The sequence below is a fragment of the Corylus avellana genome, chromosome 3 (genome assembly GCF_965113065.1).
Source record: "Corylus avellana chromosome 3, dhCorAvel1.hap1.2, whole genome shotgun sequence".
Lineage (NCBI taxonomy): Eukaryota > Viridiplantae > Streptophyta > Magnoliopsida > Fagales > Betulaceae > Corylus > Corylus avellana.
The window spans coordinates 10,034,674-10,059,376 of NC_142492.1; the positions used below are offsets into that span (position 1 = coordinate 10,034,674).

At 33.7% G+C, this 24,703-nt stretch overlaps 2 protein-coding genes and 4 non-coding genes across 6 annotated transcripts; 2 read left to right on the top strand and 4 right to left on the bottom strand.

Moving 5' to 3' along the window:
• Positions 1 to 1,320: 1,320 nt before the first annotated feature.
• LOC132176812 (small nucleolar RNA snoR114) lies at positions 1,321 to 1,408 on the bottom strand. The gene has a single exon (XR_009439673.2). It is a non-coding gene; the product is annotated as a small nucleolar RNA snoR114 (small nucleolar RNA).
• Positions 1,409 to 1,416: 8 nt separating this feature from the next.
• Positions 1,417 to 1,487, bottom strand: TRNAG-GCC (transfer RNA glycine (anticodon GCC)). Its single transcript has one exon. It is a non-coding gene; the product is annotated as a tRNA-Gly (tRNA).
• Positions 1,488 to 1,793: 306 nt separating this feature from the next.
• LOC148586765 (uncharacterized) lies at positions 1,794 to 2,630 on the top strand. The gene has a single exon (XM_088514318.1). It carries the CDS (start codon positions 1,794 to 1,796, stop codon positions 2,628 to 2,630), a length of 837 nt encoding a protein of 278 aa, XP_088370444.1.
• A 922-nt stretch (positions 2,631 to 3,552) lies between these two features.
• LOC132176811 (small nucleolar RNA snoR114) lies at positions 3,553 to 3,640 on the bottom strand. The gene has a single exon (XR_009439671.2). It is a non-coding gene; the product is annotated as a small nucleolar RNA snoR114 (small nucleolar RNA).
• Positions 3,641 to 3,649: 9 nt separating this feature from the next.
• On the bottom strand, positions 3,650 to 3,720 carry TRNAG-GCC (transfer RNA glycine (anticodon GCC)). The gene has a single exon. It is a non-coding gene; the product is annotated as a tRNA-Gly (tRNA).
• A 5,211-nt stretch (positions 3,721 to 8,931) lies between these two features.
• On the top strand, positions 8,932 to 16,699 carry LOC132175264 (PAS domain-containing protein tyrosine kinase family protein). Its single transcript, XM_059587144.2, has 14 exons — positions 8,932 to 9,301; positions 11,312 to 11,708; positions 11,795 to 11,920; positions 12,779 to 13,322; positions 14,124 to 14,164; positions 14,260 to 14,328; positions 14,414 to 14,514; positions 15,016 to 15,094; positions 15,198 to 15,296; positions 15,391 to 15,459; positions 15,577 to 15,626; positions 15,747 to 15,828; positions 16,143 to 16,237; positions 16,324 to 16,699. The coding sequence occupies exons 1-14, from the start codon at positions 8,982 to 8,984 to the stop codon at positions 16,424 to 16,426; spliced, it is 2,175 nt and encodes a 724-aa protein (XP_059443127.2). The 5' UTR covers positions 8,932 to 8,981; the 3' UTR covers positions 16,427 to 16,699.
• The last annotated feature ends 8,004 nt before the right edge of the window (positions 16,700 to 24,703 follow it).

The window sequence follows — 24,703 nt, forward strand, 5'->3', positions numbered from 1 at the left end:
GCCTTTTAGAATGTGACACATGTCTTTTATAAATTATTAATATTATTAAAAAAACAAATCAAATAAAAATTATCACCACATTTTTATTCTATAATTAATTATCTCGTAATACTGATGGTAGAATCTCAACTAATCCTTTATATATATATATATATATATATATATATAGACTAATCTAAGGATTAATTAGAACTGTCACATCAGTATCGTAAGATAATTGTAAAATACAAATGCATATGGTTTCTTGCATTATTTTATAAATTGTTATTATTTTTTATTGATAATATTAGAAATCACATTTTTATCTTCCAATTATTTTATTATGTTAATGTAGCAGTTCCAAATCCTTATTATTATTATTTTTTCAATAATGGCTAATATAATAGTTAATTAAGATTGTCACATCAGAGAGATCGTTGTGGGATAAAATATGATTTTTAGTATTACTTTTTTTGTATTTTGTAACAAATAGTGCGTTTAAACCATTTATTTCAGAGGCTAAAAGTGTGTTTTTAAATAAAATCGGAAAGTGTCGCCTTCAAGAGCGCATTTAAAAAGTAACATTTTGACATTTTAAAACCATAGGCAATGGGGTTATTTTATATATATATATATACACACGATTTTAAAAGTTGAATTACAATCTTACATATCAAATTAAAAGTTTATCAAATATTTAACTGTGTTTTTTAAAATTGCATTTTCATTAATTGTGTCTTAAATTTATCAAGTCAACATTGTGATATAGTTGTAAAATAAAAATATAATTTATAGCATTACTCTTTCTTTTCTTTTCTTTTTTCTTTTTTTTTTTTTTAACCAAAGAGTGCATTTGGCCAATCATTTTCCAGGCAAAGTGTGTGCTTTTAAAAACGTCCCCTTTAGAAGTGCGTGTTTTTTTAAAAAAATAGCAATTTCACGTTTTGCAAACCATAAGCAATGGGATTATTTTTTTCAAAATTGTACAATTTTAAATATGGAATTACAATTTTATCAAACTTTTTTTTTTTTTTTGTGACAAGTCTGCATAAGAAGGGTGGAGGAGAATTCAAACTAGTGACCTTCGCTTAATAAGGCATGGTCCTTAACCGATTGAGCTACCCCTGGGGGACTTCCAAACTTTTTTTAAAAGACTATGTTAGGTGTTCTTCGGGTTCTAGGTAGATATTATTTAAAAAAAAAAAAAAAAAAAAAAAGTGGCAATGATTTCTCTCAATTGTTGAAACTGCATATTTGAATCCGCTAAACCAAAATAAAACAAAATTGGAATTTGTGGTAAAAAGACAAAAGTATTTCAAGCCGAAAAAAGGAATTTTTGTTGAGCTCAGGTGGATTTTATTTCGTCCGAATGATCAGACGTTTGCGATAGACCCTACTATCGCATCAAACCCAAGGCTCTTCACAGCTCAACGAGAGTGCACCAGCCGGGAATCGAACCCGGGTCTGTACCGTGGCAGGGTACTATTCTACCACTAGACCACTGGTGCTTGTTGATCTGATGCGAATCTTTAATTATAAATACCTATTTTTTGTGCTTCTTCAGTGGGACACCTCATGCTACCTTCACATTTATTCTGTAGTTTGAAAATATTTTAAATAAAATGTTTTAAAAAGAATTTAATGAAGAGAGTTGGATATAGAAAAATAATTTTTTTTAAAAAGTCAACTTGGCATTTATAACGCCAACACAGATAAAACAATTGCTTTAAAGTAATACTTCAAATATTCTCCCCACTAAGGACAATCTCTTGAAGAGGCATGTAGTAGAAGAGGATGTCTGCCTGTTTTGCAAAATGGAGAGGGAGACAGTTCTACACATTTTGTGGGAGTGTCCATCAGCAGAGGATGTATGGGGGGTTTGTGCAAGAAGAATCCAAAAAACTACAGGCAATTTCTCTTCGTTCCTCGAGGTTATGGATGCTATTATTAGTAGATGCAGCAAAGCTGAGGTGAATGCTTTTGCAATTACAGCTAAAATGATATGGGCTAGGAGAAACACTGTTGTCTATGGTGGTATTTTTAAACATCCGAAGTTGGTTGTACATGAAGCTGGGGAGTTGCTGGCTCAGTTGTCCGTTGTAGACACAAAGATGAAATCAGCTATGGTCCATTCGAAAATGCAGTCCCCGGAAAAATGGAAATCTCCTCCTTTTGGCCATTATAAGATAAATTGGGACATAGCATTAGATATACGTACAAAAAATATGGGATGTGGATTAGTTGTTCGTGATCATAGGGGTGTTGTAGTTGCTGCTCAAAGAAAGAGAACAGTAGGCTATCCTGAACCAGTGCATGCAGAGGCTATGGGTGCGTTAATGGCGGCTGAGTTATGCTGTGAGTTGGGGCTGCCAGACATTATTTTGGAAGGTGATTCTCTTCTAGTAATCCAAGCACTACGAAATATGAACAAAGATTGGAGCTCCTATGGACAGATTGTTGAAGATATACGTAGTGTCTTATTCACACGGAGGAGTTGGGTGGCGAGTCACGTGAAGAGAGAAGCTAACATGGCTGCTCATTTATTGGCGAAGCAATCTCTTCTTAATGTACATGATAGGATATGGCTAGAGGAGAGCCCAGATTGTATTTTTTCTATTGTATCTTTAGAGCAACTTGCTCTTGTCTCTTAAGAGTTTTTAAAACTCTGTTTCTATATGATATTCAAGAAGGTTTCTTGTTCAAAAAAAAAAAAAAAAAAAACTTCAGCGTATGAGCTTTTTCTCAAAAAAAAAAAAAAAAAAAAAAAAACCTTACGCGTATGCACTTGTATATTCTGACCCGCACCCAAGCGCGTTTGCGTAGCAATAGGCTAATGGCGCACTTGGCACTTTATGGCTATTAAGATTGACAGATTGTTGCTTTGAACAGTCATGAAATTCCCTCTTCTTTTGTTGTCTCAAAAAACACATTATGTACTTAAACAAAAATTAGAGTAAAAACATTTAAAAATAAAATAAAATAAAATTCTGTTGGCCAAGGCGGTTTTCAAACTACAAGCAATATGAATTTTTTTTTAAAAAAAATACTATTTAAAGATCGAGTTATATATATTTTTTTTAAAAAAAAAAAAAACTATTTAAAGATTGAATTATAATTTTACCAAACGTTTGATTATATTTTTTTAAATTACATGTATTCTAAATATTCTAGTTTTTTAAACTGATTGCGTCATCAACGTCAATGCTTTTTATAGGGTGACACATGTTATATATAAATTATTGGAAAAAATTCATTTTACCCCCCCTGAAGTTTCAGGAGTTTTTCAATTTGAACCCCAAAGTTTAAAAAGTGGCAATGTATCCTTCCAATGTTTCAAAAATTTTCAATTTAAACCTTCCGTTACAATTTCCGTTAAATTGGACGGAAATTTTTTTAAAAAAAGTCAGAGGGTAATTATGTAATTTTAGAAATTTCCGTCCAATTTAACGGAAACGGAAGGTTTAAATTGAAAAACTCCTGAAATTTCAGGGGGATAAAGTGGATTTTTCCCTAAATTATTAATATTATTTTTTAAAAAAAATGCATTCAAGAAAAAAAAAAGAATGTTTTGTTGAGCTCAGGTGGATTTTATTTCGTCCGAAGAATCAGACGCTGGTGATGGACCCTACCATCACGTCAAACCCAAGTCTCTTCACAGCTCAACGAGAAGTGCACCAGCCGGGAATCGAACCCGGGTCTGTACCGTGGCAGGGTACTATTCTACCACTAGACCACTGGTGCTTGTTGCTAAGAAAGAGTCTTAGTATTAAATAACCATTTGTTTTCGCATAAAGCAAAACCCACCGACTCCCTAGTAGTAGTAGCTCCATTCACATTTTTTTATTATTTCACCCAAATATTAGCTCGCTAGAGGTGTTAAAAAATAACGGAAAACCAAGTGAAAAAATTCAGTAACTGTGTACCTCAATTTTGGTTCCGATTTTTGGCATCCAGTTATAACCGAGTAATTGGATACCAATATATATATATTGCTTTTGTTTTCACTTTAGGTTTAGCCGTTTAGGGTTTACGACTTCACTCTTGCCTCTTTTAGTGTCCCTCACACACAGCCCCCTCCTTTGTTTCTCTTCTTCCTCTCACTTTCTTCTCTTCTCTTCTCTTCCATGCCAACACACATTCACACACATGAGAGAGGGAGAGAGAGAGAGAGGGAAAACGAGATAGAGATAGAGATAGAGATAGAGAGCAGCTGGCCGTGAAGGAAGAAAAAAGAAAGAAAGAAAAAGAAGAAGGAAAAGAAGAAGAAGAAGGATTTTGGCCATAGGTAAAATCCTTACAATTTTCTTGTAAATTTCATTATACTTGTGGGATTAAAAGCTAGAAATTATGAGGATTTGTGAGACTTTGGGTTGGGTTCAGATACAAAAATTAGGGTTCGAATAAGCCCAAAATACAAATTTTTTTTAAAATCGATTACCCGGTTCGAATAACCAGGTACCAATCGAAACCGACTTGTTATAATAACCGCCCGGTTTTGGCCAATAACCGAGAGTCGGGACCGGATTGACACCCCTACTCATGACAAGCGAGGATAAAAATACAAGAACTTTTGAGCTATTACTCGACCCAAATATTATTTTTCATAACTCTTGTTTAGTTGTTTTCCATTAATTTGTTGTTTTTCTGTTTTGCTACACTTTTTGGTTTTTGTGGGTTGCTGTCTCCTAATTCTTATGTGGTTTGATCCAGTGGATGAGACTTTTGTAACTGGTGTCTGTTCATTATCAACGACTACATTCCAATTTTTTGCAGTACGTTTCCTACAACAACCATTTCACAATAGTTGTTGCCTTTACCGGTTGGGGCTCCTCATTTAGTCATTTTACCATTTGTTATCGTCTTGTGCAATCCTTGGAAATGCTCGACTCATTTATGATTCTTTCAGAATCATGAAAGAAATCATTGCCTATTATTTCTCTGTTTGTTTGTACCGTCTCTTCTATTTGGGCTCTGTTGTTGGAATGCTCATCCCTTTATTATTGTGCGATCCCCTCTAACCCGTTTCCCATATTTGAATAATAATAATAAAAATAAGGGTAAAGTCCACATACCCCCCTCAAACTACCACTCAATTGACAATGTCCCCCCTAAACTTTCAATTGTGACAATGTCCCCCCCAAAGTACCAAAACATTGTCAATGTCCCCCCCAAGACTAACCATAGGACAAAAATGCCCCTATAGATTTCTCAATAAGACAAAAATACCCCTATAAAGTAAAAAAAAAAATTGATTTTTTAAAAAACAAAAAATTTTAATTGAAAGATAATATTTTAAAAAAAAAACAATTTTTTTTAAACAAAATTTTTTATTTTTTTTTTAAACGGAAATTTTTATTCTTAAAAAAAAAAAAACTAATTTTTTTATTTAGTTTTAAAAAACAAAAAATTTCATTTTATTAAACGAAAATTTTATTTTTTTAAACGTAAATTTTTATTTAAATAAAATTATAAAAAAAAAATTTTAAAAAAAAAAAAATTGGCCATCGTTTGGATTTTTTTTTTCTTTTCTTTTTTGTTAGTTTTAGGTTTTTTCTAGAAGTTTTAGTTTTTTTTTTTTTTTTTTTTTTTTTAAATTTTACTAAGGGTAATTTTGTCATTGGGGGAACATTGACAATTTTTGGTAGTTTGGGGGGGACATTGTCACAATTGAAAGTTTGGGGGGGACATTGTCAATTGAGTGGTAGTTTGAGGGGGTTAAGTGGACTTTCCCCTAAAAATAAATAAAGACTGTCATGAGGTTGATTTGGCCACCCCTACGGTCAAGTTGGGGGTGGCTCATAGGCCAAAAAGGGGTGGCCGAAACCAACCCCATTGAGTCTATTAGTTTGGTTATCAAAATGATGACAGAGGTACTAAATTAGTATTTACCTACAGGAAAATGCTAAGTGTTATTATGGTGTGTTCTCTTAGTATCCTTCTAGTTCTAAGTTGATATTATTTTTTTTAAAACAAGTGAGAGAAAATAAAAACGTGAGATAAAATAAAATAATATTAACTTAGAACTAAGAGGGCACTAAGAGATCACCTAGCATTTCCATTACCCATAAGTTAGGTACCATATCTGATATGAATTAAAACCTTGGTGAAAGAAAATAAAAACGTGAAAACCTAAGTACTAAAAATGTAAGTAACCATTTTTTAAAAACCATGTGAAAAAAATAAGTGCCAGTTTCTTATAGAAGTTATTTTTAAAATAATATTCACCTGGTGAAAGTTTTCAAACAAAGAGAGAAAATTTTTATTGATTGTGAACAGTAATATGTACACCACGTGGTTGGTGATATACAAGGCAAAGCAATGAGACAAGATATGATTTACAACAAAACAATTCCACATATAATTGTTGGTCAAGTATTTCCCATAAGTGAGCTTCTCCATTGGATGTTTCCTTGATGAGACGAATTCCATTTACTGTGATGGTTGAATAGGACAAATCTTTCCTTGAGTGAATATTTTGAATTGTCTCTCTTTTCCATTCCTACGTGATTGACAGCAAAGCTCATTTCCTTCTTTGTATGTCCAGCAACCGCAAAGGCTATTGATAGCAACACTCATTTCTTTCCTTGCATGATTGACAGCTGGAAGATGATCTTCATGGCAAGTGGCATCGCACTACACCTTGGACAGCAATATGATCATTTTCATTCTTAAGACTTGGGGAGAGGCAGGGCACTATTCACGTTAACACCTAAGATTACAAGAACGCTTAGAGAACACATAGTATATTCTCTTAATTTCAAATACTTATCTCTAATTTAACTTTTATATTATTGAGTTAATGTGACAATACTTATATTACTACAAGAAAATTATAGGAAAATTAGTCTTTAGCGACGACTCAAAAATTGCCTCTATTGCTCAACGAAAATTTCTTATGGTCAGTCCAATCTTTTGCCAAACACGGCCCAAACTTCCTATTTGCTCGGAGATGGAATGCGAAAAGGGTGTTTCCCACTCCAACAAATCCGTTCGCCGCAGAACCCTACGTGTACACCATATCAATTATCAGCTATTTGACTTCAAAATAAATAAAAGCAAAACAGACGTACCATATTTTTTTTGGTAAAAGAAGAAAGAAAATGGAAATACCGTCATTTGAAAGTACCTAGTGGAAGTACAGCTTGCGTAATTATGAACCTCTATGAGATGGAAAGCATCAACGACCTTCATACTCCTGACGGTCCAGCGTGCACCTCTGCCGCCATCTTCTTCTCCCTCGCCATCCGATGCCCACCATCGTCATAATCTACGGCTTAAAATAGAGTAACCGCATGTCTATTAACTGCAACCAATCATTTCCCATTGACCTTAGATAAAGCACCACATAAGCAAGTTGTAAAATAATTGAATTCCGTTGAGTGTAAGAGCATTCCCAGCAGACTCCCTATAAGGGAGTCTGTTCCCTAAATTTAGGGAATATGTCTAAAAAATCGCAAAAAATGTCCCACAGCAGATTCCCTATATGGTTCCCTAAACCATCAGCTGCTACAGTTGAACCCCATGTTTTGGGTTCAACTGTAGCGATCCAAAGGATTATTAAATTAAAAAAAAATATTCTCTCTCCTCTCTCCTCGATCTCATCTCACGTCCCTCTCTCTCACCTCTCTTTCTCTCTCGCTCACACCACCAAACGGCAAACAAGCAACAAAGCATTCAAATCAAAGAAACCCAGACCGATCAAACCAAAGATTTCAAACCGAATCAGAGATTTGTTTAAACTTTCAATTGATCAAACCAAAGAAACCCAGAAATCTCATCAAGTTGTGCTTAAAAAATAGCAAAAATTGGAAACCCATAAATCAAATCAAACCAAAGAAACCCAGAAATCAAATCAAAGACACAAGGCATCAAGGCATGTGCATGCCGATTGGGTCGCAGTTGGACGGGATCGCGTTGTGCGAAGGGCTGGAGTCGCTGTCGATAAAGAACTCGGCGGACTTGGACGACATGAGGTTGATAGCCATCGCGAGTGGGTGTTGGAAATTGAAGAAATTTGTAGTGGTTGGGTGCAAGAGGATCACATGGACGTGAGTGCTTCCTTGCTGGGAGGAGAAGAAAACGAAGAAATTACAGGAAGAAGAAAAGGGCTGCTGCTGGAAGGGAAAGAAAGGAAAGAACGAAGACTGAGATGAGAGAGAGAAAGAAAGGTTCAATTAAATGAATAAAATATAAAAAAGGTAAAATAAAAATAATAATATTTTAATTATATAGGGAAGCATTAAGGGAAGCTATTGGGGTGCAAATTGACATAGGGAAGCAAAAAGTAGTTTGGATCCTTAAACTTAGGGAAGATGACCGGGTAGCTGCTGGGAATGCTCTAAGCAACCTACCCACAACACTTTCTCTTAAACCAATCGCAGCAAGGGCATCTCGTAAATTCACTATCAAACCAGGGGCAAATCCGAAACAAAACCGGACAAAAGCAATCCTAGTTTTGCTAACCATTAGACCGCCGCAAAATCATGTGTCCCCATTCGCCCTTGTCTCTGCACACGCAACAACTGTCCGCACAAGATTGCTTCCCGTGGACGGCCGCTTACACGTGGCGATAACCCTTTAGTCGTAGACAAAATTAAGTCTAATTTATTTGAGGATGAGAAATCTCCAACTTGGGGCCAACTTTTTGGTCATTATTATGAATAAAAATATAAATTTTATTTTTAAAAAAATACTGAATAAAAAAGGACTAAAATAAAAGTTATTGTTTCGAAAACATTTTTAATTTTTAATTTTGTTATTTTTTAAAATTAAAAAATAAAAAAATAAAAAATTTCTGAAGCAAAATACAATTTTTATTTTTTAAAAAATACAAAAAAAAAAAAAAAAGAATAACCAAAATAAAAATTATTGTTTCAATTTAAAAAATAAGGCAGCCAGGAGAAAATAGTTGGGCCTTTTAGCATTTTCCAATTTATAATGCTAGTCCATTGAGACCACCTATACAATAATAGTAAACTATTATATTGTAGAACTCCACAAGCATGCGCATTGCCCACCCCTACTCCGGCGAGGCTCCGGGAACATCGATGGCTGGCGACGAGTCTCAGACGGGCCTGTACCGAGCGCTGGCGGATCGGTGTCAGAGCTTGGAGGCGAGTCACACGAGGCTGAGAGAGCAGTTGGACGAGTTGGTGAAAGAGAAGAAGATAAGGGAGGAAGAAATGGAGATGATGGCTTCAGATTACGGCTGGGGTTGCCTGCCGGGGCTCTTCGTGACGGGGAATCCCTACCGGAAAGTTTTGGACTGCATGGGCCAAGCTGTTCACGTGTGCAGAGCTTCTTCTGGGGAGATCGTATACTGGTATGTGTGTGTGTGTGTCTGTGTCTGTGGCAAAGAGAAATTAATTTCATGAAAGTCAGACATTCTTTTATTCTTGTTTGCCTGTTTGTGAACTTTTTTGGTTACCCATGTTGCCTTGTTGGAGTTAATATGAGTTTGAGACATGTTACTGTAGTTGTTTTGATGGAACAGTTGTGTGGTTTCATAATCGACACTTATTTCAAAAGTAGATTAAATAGATGATGAAATGACGGAGACGAGTTTAAACTTAATATAATATGCTAAATTACCACTTATTTCGAAAGAATAAGTCGATAAGAATAGATGGATTTAATCATTTAATTTATATTTAAGAGGAGATAGGTTCAAAGTAAGTTTTATGTTGATTTGAATGTAATTGAACTAGATGAATTTGGTGAATGAATTAATAGAACTATAATTTGAATAGGGAGGTTTAGGTAGTAAATTTGGTGGGAGATATTGATCTTTCAGTCAAACTTTGAAGATGCTTGACAGAAGTTGACATTCAAAGTTCACAACCTTCCTCCTTCATTAATTTTTCTTAGTACAGTATTCTGGTTTTCTCATCCAAAAAGAAGAGATGGGAAAGGAATTTAATGGAAGATGTGAAGATTGGCATATATTTGGCACTTGTTGGCTTAGGTGGATAGCAGGTCCTATCAAGCTATATCCTGGAAGCTTTGATAAGCAACTGTGCGTGTGGTTTTGATATTCGTTTGTCTTTTCAATTTCAAGAACTTTGTGGGGGCAGGGTGGAGTAGAGGCCAATTCAAGGAACTCTGTTGAGAATTTCAAGCACTTGGAATTAGAGATGACAATTCGTTTTCGTTTGATGATAAGGCATGTTCGCTTGATGATAAGGCATGTGGGTATAAAATTATATAGATCTAACTCATTAATTTTGTATTAGGTTCATGTTGTATTCACAAATCGTGTCAAAATTGCCAACCTTATTGAGAATTAATATAGTTCAATGTCTAACCAGGCGTAAGTCTCAACTCTCAAGGCAAGGCTTAAATAACTTGAGCATCATGCCCAGGGGCAGAGCTCTCTGTTTTTGGATGCCCCGCTAAACTTTTCAAAATAATAAGTTTTAGCCTTGTATTCTATGGCAATTTCAGGTGCAATTTTGGATGGCGCCACCAATGTTAGGTCAATTTTATTCCCATCATTACTTCTTTTGAATTGGTAAGTTACACACGCATGGATCCATTTGGTATTGAACTTCTGGCTCCCCCCTGATCATGCCTAATCTTAAGAGTTGCACCTCTTATATGCTTGTTTTATATGTCAGCAAAAGGGTATAGGTCTTTATCTAATCAATGAGATTTGATTTGGCTCTCCTGCCTAATGTGCTGAGGCTGCTTGTTTGTCATCTTGATATGCTTATATCATATGTCAGCAAAGACAAATATTCTTAATCGCAATACAGAGATTAATCTTTTCATATTTTGACATTTTCAAACTTGCTTTATTCAAACTTTCACCGACCAATCTCACTGTATGGCAACTGATCTGTTAAAAAAATTTACCTATTTTTCCTGTATATTTGACATGATTTGTGGAGATCTTTTCAACATGCTCTGGATCAGGAAAAATGCATGTTTCATATCATCCTTAGCTTTGTGATTCTCATAAAAATATCATAGTGTCAAGAGATTCCACTTAAGATTATGAAAGAAAGAGCAATGCTACTAAAAATTCAAAAGAAAAACCATTTAGAACACTTTACATTAGTGGTGTAAAATATGTGTGACAAATGAGTGTGAAATGCAGCTTTACTCGGAAAGAAATAGGTTTTTTTTTTTTGAGAAATGCTACACACATTTCTCAATCCTATACTCTGAAACATGCTTTTAAAATCACAATTATATTAAAATCCTATAGTAATTAATCTCAAATTCAATGGTAATTTTTTAAAAGCCGTGTTAATCGATGTGAGAGTGAGAGTTTGTGTAGCATGTTAGCAATATCACATTTCGTTTTTATCTTAAAAAAAATCTATTTCAGGAATCGTTCTGCTGAAAATCTCTATGGATGGAAGGAATATGAGGTCCTTGGACAACAAGTTGCTGAACTCCTAATTGCTGAAGAATATTATGCACCTCTTAAGAACATCATGGATAAGTTGAGCACTGGGCAATCATGGTCAGGTCGGTTTCCTTTTAAGAAGAGGTCTGGTGAAATATTCATGGCGATTGTGACAAAAAGCCCATTATATGAGGATGCTGAGATTGTTGGTTTTATCACTGTTTCAAGTGATGCGACATTATATAACATTAAAGGTTCAGACAACCTGAGAACATGTCAGGATCATGCACGGGGGTCAAACTTGAAAAGGGTTCAGTGGCACCCACGTCCACCAATCGTGCCAGTGCCACAGATTGCATCCTCTGTTTCCAATCTGGTGCGTATGAATTGCACTAATACAACTCCTTCAGTTATAATTATTGTGTAATTATAATTATCAAATTAATTTTTTGGATCAATCAGGCCTCAAAACTTTTATTGCGGAGACGTGGATCAGATGATGCATGCAGTGCTTCTGATACATCGATGGAGAGGGAGGATACTCCAATAGACTCTGAAGATGTTAAATCAGAGAAACCCAGTACACTAGTAAGTCTCTTTTCCAATGGATTACAGATCAAATTTGTGTATGTACTTTTGATGAGGAGATTCTGAAGAATGTAGCATTCACACAAATTGGCTAGCTAGGATACAAATTTGGGTGAAAATGTAGCTCCATCCGGCTAGCTAGTGAGTGCCATAGCTCACCAAACGTGAAAAAAATAAGATTTTTGATAAGATATACACGTGACTTTAGAATGTAGGTGTTTTGAAAAAGAATAAATATTTAAATTGAATAATGAAAGCGGATAACTAAAATAAAGAATGAGACGTGGGTGCTTTAGAAAAGTGGGTAACTAAAATAGAAAAATGTGATTCTTAGCTAAAATGGATAGGGAATTTGCTGAATGGGATGTGAATGTTCCTTTGTTACATATGTATTTTTAGGCTTAAAAATTAAGTTTATCCCTTATCGAAGTTAAATTTGATCCCTCATTGATATTTTTGCCCCTCATAATAAGAAATCTTGTCTCCGTTTTTGGGATCCTGTGTTCATTATCGGGATGAGAATAATGGGTTTTTAATAAATTTTTTAAGCTATTTGTTGGAAGTCTTCTGAAAATGAACCAAAGGTTAAGTTACTTTCCACTTTCCTTGCTTCTCTCAAAAGTAATAGTGTTGGAGTGAGCCTTTTGATACTTTGTTCTTATCCATCATTTGTATCTGAACTTCTGTTAAATGGTATGCTGCTGCCATGTGGTGTTATTCATATATTGGGAAACTCTTTCATGTCACAACCTACTACAAGTAATATTTATCTGAGAAATTCTCTCATCTTGATATGAATAACAGCCTCTGCTTTTGATTAACATTTATGCTATATTAATTGGTTGGGAATGACTTTAGGCAGCAAAGGTCTTGGCAAAGTTCAACATTAAGGGAACTCGAAACTCTGGGAAAGAAGACGATGGAAGTATTCAAGAAAATGGTGCTAATGATTCTTCAGCAAGAAAAGTGATAGGCAATCCTTATTCTTCTAGAGAGGCATCAACTTCATACCTTTGCACAACTGATACAGAGGATAAGGGAGAGATCCCCCACAATAATGTATATGGGCATAAAACTCGAAAGGACTTTGAGGAACGTTCTTTTGCAGCCTATTCAAGGGAGTGTACCGAGTGTTTTAGACTACCTAGAACTGGAGATCCATTGCCAAGATTAGGTTACGAAGTCGATGCGAATGAGTTGGAACCAGAAGTATCAAACTTGAAAGCTTTGGATATAGAAGAGGAAACCCAAAGACAAGAAGACAATAAACAGTTCACAAGTTCAGGGGAGAGCCTTGGCAGCCATGGGAGTCCATCAAGCAAAGGGGAAAATGAATTGAACTCTATAGTAGATTGTGAGATTCACTGGGAAGATCTAGATTTTGGGGACGAGATTGGGCAAGGTAAACTTGAGTTGCTCATTTTTATTTTGACATGTGTGTGTGTGTGTGTGTGTGTGTTGGGGAGAATAATACCGAGAGAGTCTCTAAGTGAGGCCTTGATTTTACAAGTTTGGGATACCGCTTAATCTAAAAGCTAAAGCCTATGAGTTTAAGCTTGACACTATTATTTAGCCACTCACTATTATGAGTTACGACTATTACTCAACGTGTGACTTTAGCACTAACACATGCACTCAATAAATCTTTTCCTCGTGTGAGTTTGTATCACATTGACCTAACTTCTTCTTGTATGTGAGTCTTTTACAAATCCAAAAGTGTCACGTACATATATAAGAGTTGTACACTTACCTAAGACAAAGTTGAACCATTAGTTCTAATATCACTTGTTAAGGAAAATAATACATAACAAATCTCCAAGTGAGGCTTTGATATAAGATTTGGGCATGCATCACTTAACTCAAAAAACTTAAGCATGTGAGTTTGAGTCCAAAGTGTTATATTAACCACTCTTATTATTATGGTATAACCTGATGTTGTACCTAACAGTCACACGTGCACTTACAAAGTGTGCATGTATGTGCTTAGGCCGAAAGTTGGCCCAAGGGGAAGTAGACCCTGAATGGATGTAGAACTGTCAATTAGTCTCACTATCTTATGTTAAAGGCATATGTGCAATATTATGACAACATAGTAGGTCTATTAATTATTTGAAACATTTTCCATTTCCTTTTATGAGAAGATTTAGGCTCAAAGTAGGGAAATAAGAATTTCTTATATCATGAATCGTTTCTTTCCTTACAGGTTCCTATGGTATTGTTTATCGCGGACTTTGGAATGGATCAGTAAATTTTCAAACTCACAAGTTCCTCTATTTCCTATTCCAAAGTAAGAGTATTAATTCAATGCCTTGACCTTAAGAATTGTTGTTTCTGATCAGGATGTTGCCATTAAGGTTTACTTCAGGAATGAATATAGTGAAAGAACTTTAAGCGACTACAAAAAAGAGGTACTTGAAACTGAGCAAATTTATAAGTACTCTTTCTCTATGCTTTTTTTTATTTTATTTACATACGGCTTCTCTTATGTTTTAGATTGATATAATGAAGAGATTGAGACATCCAAATGTATTGTTGTTTATGGGAGCAGTATATACACAAGAGCGACTTGCAATTGTCACAGAGTTTCTACCCAGGCAAGAAGTGTTTTGCTTTTTAAGAGTGGTTAATGTTAAATGTTAATTAAATAATTACATATCCCCCTTCCTATCAGCTTAAACTTTTGAGATAAGTGGTGATTTAACATAGTATTAGAGTCATGTTATTGAGTTTGAACCTTTAAGTTTTTTGGATAAGTAGTGATTTAACAGTTAACCTGATATACTATATGCAAATGAAGTCCACTGAGAGATGGTATTTTACTGTCATATTAAATTGTGTTTTATCTGCTATTGTGTTGTTGTTGAGTGCATTGGTCACATAGGCAATGCATTTGGATGTGCAAAAGTCATTGGTTGGCCCTGGTAGTGTGAGAACCTTTTATTAATTGGGATACTTGATGCTGGTTGATGTGTGCATATACTAGGGCTCAATCTAATGAGCCCAACTATGTGCATATTCTACTCTTTTCTTTCCTTTTTTCTCTTTTTCAGAAGTATATGCCAGTTTGTTACGTTTATTTTGTTTTGCATGGTCAGAGGAAGCCTTTTCAAAACACTTCACAGGAACAATCAGGCATTAGACATTAGAAGGCGTCTGAGGATGGCCCTTGATGTCGTACGTTCTTTCTCCCGCTCTCTACATCCCTCTGCATGTGTGTGTGTGTGCGCACTTTTTGAACATGAGGGTAAGCACAACAAAATCCATTATTTTACTGCAGGCTAGAGGTATGAATTATTTGCATCACAGAAATCCGCCAATAGTACATAGAGACTTGAAGTCTTCTAACCTGCTTGTTGATAAAAACTGGACTGTCAAGGTAATATGTGGTGGTTAATTGCTTTAAATGATTCTAGTAGATTGAGCAATGAGCATATAGCAGCTGCTTATAAGTCAAATTCAATTTTATTCAGGTTGGAGACTTCGGCCTATCGAGGTTAAAGAACTCAACCTTTATAACAGCAAAATCAGGGAGAGGAACAGTAATGATCTGCATTCCCTCTTTTCATTTTAAAATCTCTTTTTGACTCCTATATTCATATGCAATGGCTACTTTTTGTCGGTGAACATCTTTGAACTGTTTGTCTTTTCACATGCAGCCTCAGTGGATGGCCCCTGAAGTCCTTCGAAATGAACCTTCAAATGAAAAGTAACTTACATTGACTGAGCTTTAAAAGTTTCTTTTCCCTTTTTCTTTTGGGGCTGGCGGTTGAGTGATAATCATGTGAAACGTTTTCCTGCAATAATAACATTCCTTCTTTCTAAGCAGATCTGATGTGTTCAGTTTTGGTGTCATCCTGTGGGAATTAATGACAGAATCCATTCCATGGAACAACCTAAACTCCTTACAGGTCTCTCTCTCTCTCTCTCTCTCTCTCTCATGCACACAAGTGTAGAATATTAATTAAATAATTAAATCAATTATTTTCTAGAAGCTTAAGCTTATGGGATAACCAATAATTTAACAGAGTATCAGAGCCAAGGTCATGAGTTTAAACCTTGTTTCCATCATTCACCTCTCATTTTAATTAAATAATTCATGTGTATTCTTAAACTTTTGAGATATTGGAGATTTAACAACACAACACAAAACACGTAAACACACACATTCAAGCTCTCTAGTCTTTGAAGCTCCTGTGTGACCACTTGTCTTTCATTTTAAAAGGTTGTGGGAGTTGTAGGGTTCATGGACAGAAGATTAGACCTACCAGAAGGCCTTGATCCCCAAGTTGCATCCATTATCCAAGACTGTTGGCAAAGGTACTTTCATTTTCACTAATTCTTTGTCTGTGTTTTACACTAAACTTCTAAGTTGAAACTAAACCTTTGTTTGTGGAAACAAGCAGTGACCCAAAACAGCGCCCATCATTTGAAGACATAATCCGGATACTGATGGCCCTACTCCAAAAAGCTTCAGCAGTGCCGACCCCAAGGAGCTCAGAACCTTAAAATTGCATTGTGTTTTAGGTCAAATATACAGTTGTCTACAGTTTACAAGAACTCAAACAGAATAACTGAATAACATATACAGTTGTTTTTTAGAAAAGGAAATTGTTCTTTCCTTTTGAAGAGGATAGTTTCCACATGATGTGTGTGAAGGATGGGACAGGATGAACATTAGATTTTAGAGTCAGGTTTTAGAGGAATTTGCTGGAATGAGTTGTAAGTTATGGTTGTGTTTTCAATTCTATATCAAAAAAAGTAGCTTGACACTGATATAAACCAACACTATATAGCCTATAGGGATAATTCATCGAGGAACCGTGCACTTTGGAAGAGTTTTGAGGCCTCCCTTTCAGCAAAGTGTTGGTTTCTTTTTTTTTTTTTTGGTATTATTTCAGTTTATTAAAAGACCTTGTAAAAATAATGTAGCTTTGACTTCTTCTGCAGTCATGTCATTTGGTCTGCATATGGATGAAACATATCAAGGGATGAATTTGGGATCAGGTTTACTCGGACAATTCTCAAGCTTGATTCCAGCCTATGACTCATGAATCATGATTAAAGGGATTTGTGATTAAGATTTAGGGTTTTTTAATGGTTTAGTGTTTTGGGTTGAAAGGTTTTTTAGTGTCTTACAAAGTCATGTTGTGATGTTGATGAAGGGTACATTGCTTTTTTTACAAAAATAAAAAATAAAAAATAAATAAAAATAATGACTCAATTTAAGATGATGGATTTATACCTTCAAATCCTTTGTCATTAATTGCATTTGTAAAGTTAGATATAACCATCAAATGTAAAATAAATGCAAATCAATTGGAATTTATTTCGTTATTATTTACGTACCCATCATAGACTGGCTTTTTATCGAATTGAGATTCCTTCCAATTGTTAATCGTGACCCTTCATTTTAAATCTAATAGTTTATAAAATGTCAGCTGTCTTTGTATAACCGATGCATTAAATGCTGACTGATATTTAAATAATTTTATAAATTATTGAATTTAAAATAAAAGGCCACAATTAACAATTGAATAATTTTCAATTTCTCCACAGTAGGGCATTCGGAGCCCTTTTTATCTCTTTACTTTCCTTTTTCCGGCCACAAGGGGTTTGTCCATCATTTTCAATATGGAAGCCATTTTTCTTATGCGTTCCTAGGGCTAAGCACCGCCTCCAACAAGTAGATTCCAATCCTATTCTGGCCCCACATCCGCCCCCAATAAGGGCTAGTTTTAGGAATTATGCCTATCCACGTGGCAGAGACTAGTCCTATCTACCTTTGATATTTTTTTAGGTCTTGTCTATTCAACCCATGGACTTAAGGAATTATGCCTATCCAGTGTCCAGTCCATTTTGCAAACTTTTTGCCTTAAATATTGTAGATAAAATATTGAATTTTTTTTGTTGAAAGTGAAAAAAGTTATATTTTATATTTTTTTATTTAAATAATAATAAAAAAAATAAAAAAGTGATATAAAAAGTATAAATTTTGTATGTTAATTTTTTTTTGAAAAAAACAATAACGTAAACAATAAAAAAAAAAAAGGAGAAAATGGTTTGCCAAACAAGTTCTTAGTATTCATGAAGATTTTAAACCCGTGTTTCTTTCTAAAAGACTAGCACGGCCAGGAGCGGAACTAGATGTATGGGCGGGCCGCGAACGGGTACTAGCCTCCCAAAGTATTAAATTTTTCTTAAAATTTTAAAATTTTCTCATATTTAACCCTCTAATGTAAATGTTTTTACTCCCAAAAAATATTCTTTTAAAATTTAGTCTCCAAACCTAAAAATTTATATGTCCACCACGTGGCACATTTAATTAAACGTCATTGACCTGGTAATAGGCATAGCAGAGAATATTGACGTGGTTGTCAAACGTCCACACCATGGAAACTGTAGCTCATTGATTATGGGTTCCGTTGACCCCCGAGTCGACTCTTCACCAAACGCCTATATGCACCCAACCATATGGTTGGGACCCAAAGAACCAATCCCCCACCTAATCATAAACCCCACGGGCCACTATTACTTCTTTGTAGCCTTGTTGTATCACCAAAATTTTACATCCTGACAAATTTAATGAAAGACATTTAGTTTCAATATATGCAGAATTAATTTTCCAAATATGTAGAATTAATTTCTGGTGCAAGACATTTAGTTTCAATATGTTTTTGTGTTGAGCTACATAAAATTATCATACCTCTTATTATAAATATTATTTTAATGAACCAACTTAATCAATAGGTTAGTTTTATGTTAAGCTTATTACCTCAGTGTACCATTAATGAAACTTTCTTTGTCTTCTTTTTTTTTTTTTTTTTATAATAAAGTTCACTTAACCCCTTCAAACTACTACCCCAATTATAATCTAGTCTCTAAACTATCAATTGCGATAATTTACCTCATAAACTACCAAAACAATGACAATGTACTCCCAATTTTAACAAAATGACAAAATTACCCTTACTAAAATAAAAGCAAAAATACTAAAATTTATTTATTTTTTTTTCAAATTTTAAGGGTATTTTTGTCTTATTGAAATTTTTATAGGGGTAATTTTGTTATTTTGCTAGCATTGGGGGTACATTATCATTATTTTGGTAGTTTGGGAGGTCGATTGTCGTTGGAGTGATAGTTTGAGAAGGTTAAGTAGACTTTACCCTCTAAAGTATCAAATATCTTGGAATTTAATTTTTTTGTAATTTTTTTACTATAATTGAGCTTTAATTAAAGACTATTAACTAACCACTTTATCATAATTTGGGCCTTAAAAGTTTTTTTTTTTTTTTTTCTCACAAAACTTAATTATAATTTATGCTGTCTTATTCCATTAGGAGGCCTTAGTCCCCTAATTTGTTTTTAAAGAAATCGAGCGAAAACCCTCTTTATATTGTGCATCTATATAGTTTATAACTTTATATGCAAATATATTCAACCACCTTAAATATTTTATGTACTTTTTTTTATTACATATCTTTCTCTTTTTTATTTTTATTTTAATAGTTAATATTTATATATTGAAATTTTCACATAAAAATTATTTAAGCTTTTTTTTTTTTTTTGTATTTCTTTCTTGTGTCAGGGTTCTCCTTCTGTACGTATTTTGGTAGATTCTGTAGAATGGCTTTTTCAGAAAAAGACATGATGTTACGTTTTTGTTCTGTCTCTGACCTCTGCTATTTCGAGTCCAGAGCACCGACATCTCCTATTGTCAATTTTTGACCATGTCCATGTCATTAAGGTGGTGTTTGGTAAATGGGTTAATTTAAACACTGTAGTTGATGTAGATTGATGTGAAAAAAAAGTAATAATGTTTTATATTAAAAAGTAAAAAAGTAGTATGAAAAAAGTGAAAAAGTTTTGTTTTGTAGTAATTTTTTTATTTGAATAATAATAAAAATTGAATGATGTGATATAAAAAGTGAAAATGTGAAAATGTTTTGATTTATATTTTCTTTTTTAAAATGATGATGAATAGTATTTAGGCCAACTCTAACCATTTTACCAAACAAGGCCTAACATTTTATGACTTGCACACCTTTTTTAGACCGCAATCTCGTGAAAAATTGAAAATAATGCAAATAATAAATAAATAAAAAGTGTACTTTACCTTCTAAAGTTTTAGACTATTTTCAATTCGACATTTAATGTTTTAATCTTGCAATGCACCCTCTAAACTTTTAAATTTTTACGATTCAACTAATTTTAATCCAAAATTCCTATATTCTCCTAATTTTTTATTTTTTTATTTTTGATAAAAAAAATTATTAAAAAAATTTGGGGTGGCTATGGCCATTTTTGTACTGAAAATGCTATTTGTTGTTTTAGTATCCTCCTAATTGTGATGTAACTGTTAAAATTATCGTTGAATTTGTGATTATCATTATTGGCTTTTAATCTATTGGTGATTTTAAAAACCACATCACAGTTAGAATGACACTAAGAAAACACAAGAAGAACACCTAGCATTTCTTCTTTTTGCACCCCTAATTTTTATTTTTATTTTATAAAAAATAAAAATAAAAATTTAGGGGTAATATGAAAATTTTGAAATAAAATTGGTCAAATTACAAAATTTGAAAGTTTGAGAGATGTATTACAAAAATTAAAATATTGAAGATCGAATTGAAAATCATCCTAAACTTTAAGCGGATAAAATATAATTTTTTTAATAAATAAATAAAAGATGGTGCAGGTATTTTGTTGATTTTGTTGATTATTATTATTATTTAAAAAATATATATTATACATCATATTTTTATCCTATTATATTAACGGAGTAATCCCAATAACTTTACCACTAATACACCCAAATCCCTTTTTTAAAAAAATTTTAATTTTTAATTATTTCCTTTTTCGATGTAGGTAATGATCTAAAAAATAAATCGTACATAAATAAAATCTATATCTCTGATACATATCCCTTCACACATCACCAAAGATTTGTCACAGGGAGGTGACACTTCATGACAGGCAATAGGGGTTTAAGTTAGGATCAGAGAAATTAGGCTGCGAATCTCAAGATACGTACGATGCTTCCAATCTTTTTCAGTGCTGGGTTTTTTATTTGACGCCCGTGAAAATCTCAACTAATGAGCCTCAAACTCAAACAACTCACGTCACGAGTGAACATTAGACTTTGTTTGTGGGTTCTTTGGGTCAAAGCGGTAGCTAGAGGTAGCTAAACGGGTTTATGACTCATAATGACTAATGATTCATTTAGAGTAAACTCAAATATGATCTGTCTAGTTAAGGATTGATCTCACCAAATTTGAACACAACATGACAATTTAATGGGTAATCCGACACAACTCACTTAATCCGTTCAATTTAGAAAGTGATTTTTTTTTAATGAAAGTGACGAGTGAGGTCATAAACGGGTTAATTGACCAGTTTATATTGACAGCCCTAGCAGTATGATGGATAATGGCATTGCAACTGATGATGAGGGGGAAATGTGGTAATTTTAATTTTTAATAACTAACGTGATAGCATCACCATCATGTGTACTATCACATCAATTTATAAGAACAGTATAATAGAATGTGTAAATTTTTTTAAGATGAATGCTACACATTTTAAATTTTCTTCTCAAATAATGTGTTACCATCTCATGAGATTTATTATATTGAGAAGTGTGACACCAACTCATAGAATAGTGACACATTATTTAATAATCAACTTTTAAGAAAAAATTTGAGATAATAATATTCTCACGTATTTCAAACACTGAGAAAGAATTTTTTAATTGAGGAGAAAGATTAAGAACTTAAACAATATTAAAAAAAAAAAACAAATAAACAGGGTCATGTACTTAAGGGACTGTTTAGAAATATGTTTAAAATTGTTGCACGTTATCAAAATATAATTTTTTTTTAAAAAAATAATTATAAAAGAATGAGAGCTTAGGTCCACAAGAAAAAAAAAAAAAAAAAAAAATCCCAATTTCCAATGGAAAATAGTTAACAGTGGGTCCCCTAATCTCTCGGGAGTCTGGAAAGACCCCCTGTGCCGTACGATTTTAGCCATTGGTTTGGTTGGATCGCGAGCTATCATTATCGCCAAGATTTGTACTCTTAACGCGAGATCTGATCAATTAAAGTGGTGGCCCACAGCTTATTGTTCTACGATACAGTAGGGGTAATAAGGGGTGGGACCAAAATTCGCTTAGGAAAATACAGTGGGGGTAATAAGGTCATTTCAAATAATCCCTCGTGTGAACGACGCTGGCCAACAAATCTATTCTTGACACATTTTTTGTCTCAAATGTTTAGAATAAGGATTCTGTCCTTACCCTTTAGGGTTCGTATGGCTAGCAACTAAGGTAGTTTTGTAGAGAAAAAAACGTTGAAGGACTTGATTGTTCTGGGCAACACGTTTTTTTGTGTGAAGGAGATTGAATTGTTAGCAAGTGAGATATTTAAATTTATTTTGTATGTTAACTACAATTTTTTTTCACTATTTCATTTAAATAATTTTAAAAAAAAAAAAAACTTCTCCAATATCAATATATTACACAGAAAATTTGTGGGTCTGGACAGTGTAAGACTGCATTCAAATTTGATTTGATTTTATTATAATTAAATGTCAAATTATATTTTCCTCCCCTTGTGTAGATGTCAAAAAATCAAAAATTAAATTGTTTTCCACAATATACTGTAATAGAAAGAATATGTGAGATAAAGAAAAAGAGCCATGAAAAAAAATGCGGAGGAGAGACAATACCGAACATTTAATTTGTTTTTTATAAAACATTTGGAGAGTGAAGAGTGCTCAATGAGAGTATCCGGTCCTTGTTATTGTAACGGAAGAATTGTCATCAAATGAATTTTTGGACAATTTTGCCCTTATAATAACAAGAACCTACTCCTCTTCGGTCCATTTAGACCAGAGGATCCCAGTCCCCATATTAGTGGGGAGTAATGTTAATGCTCTCCAAATGTTTCAGTAAAATAGGGAGCCCATTGGAGAGTAAAAAAACAAAAAAATCATTTTAGCATTTTGGCTTCTTAAACCAGAAATTTCTCCAAAATTGGGATCTTAAGATCTTCTTCATTTCATTTGAAATGGATAATATTCATTTAGTGTAAAATGATGAGTAATATTGTAAATTTTATCCTTCAACTTTAATATTAAGACAATATTACTCTTTTACACTCACTACAAAAATTGTCACTTTTGGTAATGGCCCGTTAGTCATGTGTGTGGCAGGTTAACAGATTAGAAGTTACTAATGGGGATTTAGTAATGTGTCAATTTCTGACACGTCATTTTTTGGTGACGTGTCAGAAATCGACATGTTACTAAATTTTTTAGTAATGTGTTGATTTTGACATGTCACCCTTTAGAGACGGGAGACGTGTCAGAAATCAACACGTTACCAAACGGGAAATGATACAATGCAATAAATTTCCCACAAGGTGACAAAGGGCACTTGGCATTTTGCAATTTTTTATCATTTAATTTTAAAATAAAAATCAGAATATGAAAAGATTAATAAAAAAATCAAAAAATAAAAAGGGGTCGTCGTCCACACCCTAGTTTAGCTTTTGGGGTGGCTTCGGCCACCCCTAGACACTTGGGGGGTGGTTCAGACTTAACTCGTCACCAATTTTGGTAGAAAAAAAAATTCTTGGGGCGTTATACTCGAATTAGAAGCCACCGCACATGACATACAACTTACACATGTAGACTGCACTAACAATCTATTAAGATAACTATCAATTATCCATTAACTATCACAAATAATATTATATCTACTAATTATATCTATAGATTAATCTACACAAAAACTGTCAACTATCACAAATAATCCATCAACTAATTAAAACTGTCTCTATACATCAACATTGTTAATAAACAAATATATCCAATTATATATACATCAACAAAATATAAAAAAAAATATACAACTTAAGTTGTTCGCGAATACATGACTCAAAAAACCCAACCAAATCCGAGTCAACACCATCATGACCACTCGACTTCTCCGCATTAACTGCAAATGATAAAATAAATAATCAATCAGCAAACATGATAGAATCTTATCAAGTTCTAAGCAATGAGCAACGCCAAAGTATATGAAGGTCATCATACTGAACAATATTCAGGTTTAACAAATCTATAAACGTCGCATAAACAACTTTAACATATAACAAATCACACACACACACACACACACACACACATATATATATATATATATATATATATATATGTTAATTCAATGGATTGAATTAAAACAAAATGAGGCAGCCAACCCAAAATGGTAATTTTTGTATATAAGGTGAGGGTATTTGAGTCATTTCAAGTTTTTTAACCCTTTTGACTAACGAAATGGAGCTTTTGGGTACAAAATTGTAGTTTGATAGTGTCGGGTGGTACAGTTAGCAGTTTAGGGGGGAAAGTGACAATGCGTTGTAGTTGATGGGGGCAAAAGGTAATTATTCCTAAGATTAAATATGCAAAGCTCTAACCAGTAGGCACCACCAAACCAACAAATAACAACAAAGCTCATATGATAATTCATACAAAAGGTGAAAATGAGTATAACATATATATATATATATATATATATATATATAGGGATAAAAACAAAATGAGGCAGCCAACTCAACCAGCTTCAACAAATATGGTAAGATTAAATATGCAATAAAATATAGACGTACGGGGATTCTGAACTAGGGGTACATGTCTTGATAAACGAGACTTTTGTCCAGCCAAAGTCCATTATTGGTTTTCATTGTGATCACCGTCCTCAGCTTCTACTCTTACGTCATC

What these genes read in the sequence shown, in the direction of transcription:
- LOC148586765 (XM_088514318.1), top strand. Translation starts at nt 1,794, where the DNA reads ATGGAGAGGGAGACAGTTCTACACATTTTGTGGGAGTGTCCATCAGCA.
- LOC132175264 (XM_059587144.2), top strand. Translation starts at nt 8,982, where the DNA reads ATGCGCATTGCCCACCCCTACTCCGGCGAGGCTCCGGGAACATCGATG. An exon ending in CAGAGAAACCCAGTACACTA is followed by an intron (nt 11,921 to 12,778) that starts GTAAGTCTCTTT and finishes GAATGACTTTAG; the next exon opens with GCAGCAAAGGTCTTGGCAAA. An exon ending in ATAAAAACTGGACTGTCAAG is followed by an intron (nt 15,297 to 15,390) that starts GTAATATGTGGT and finishes AATTTTATTCAG; the next exon opens with GTTGGAGACTTCGGCCTATC.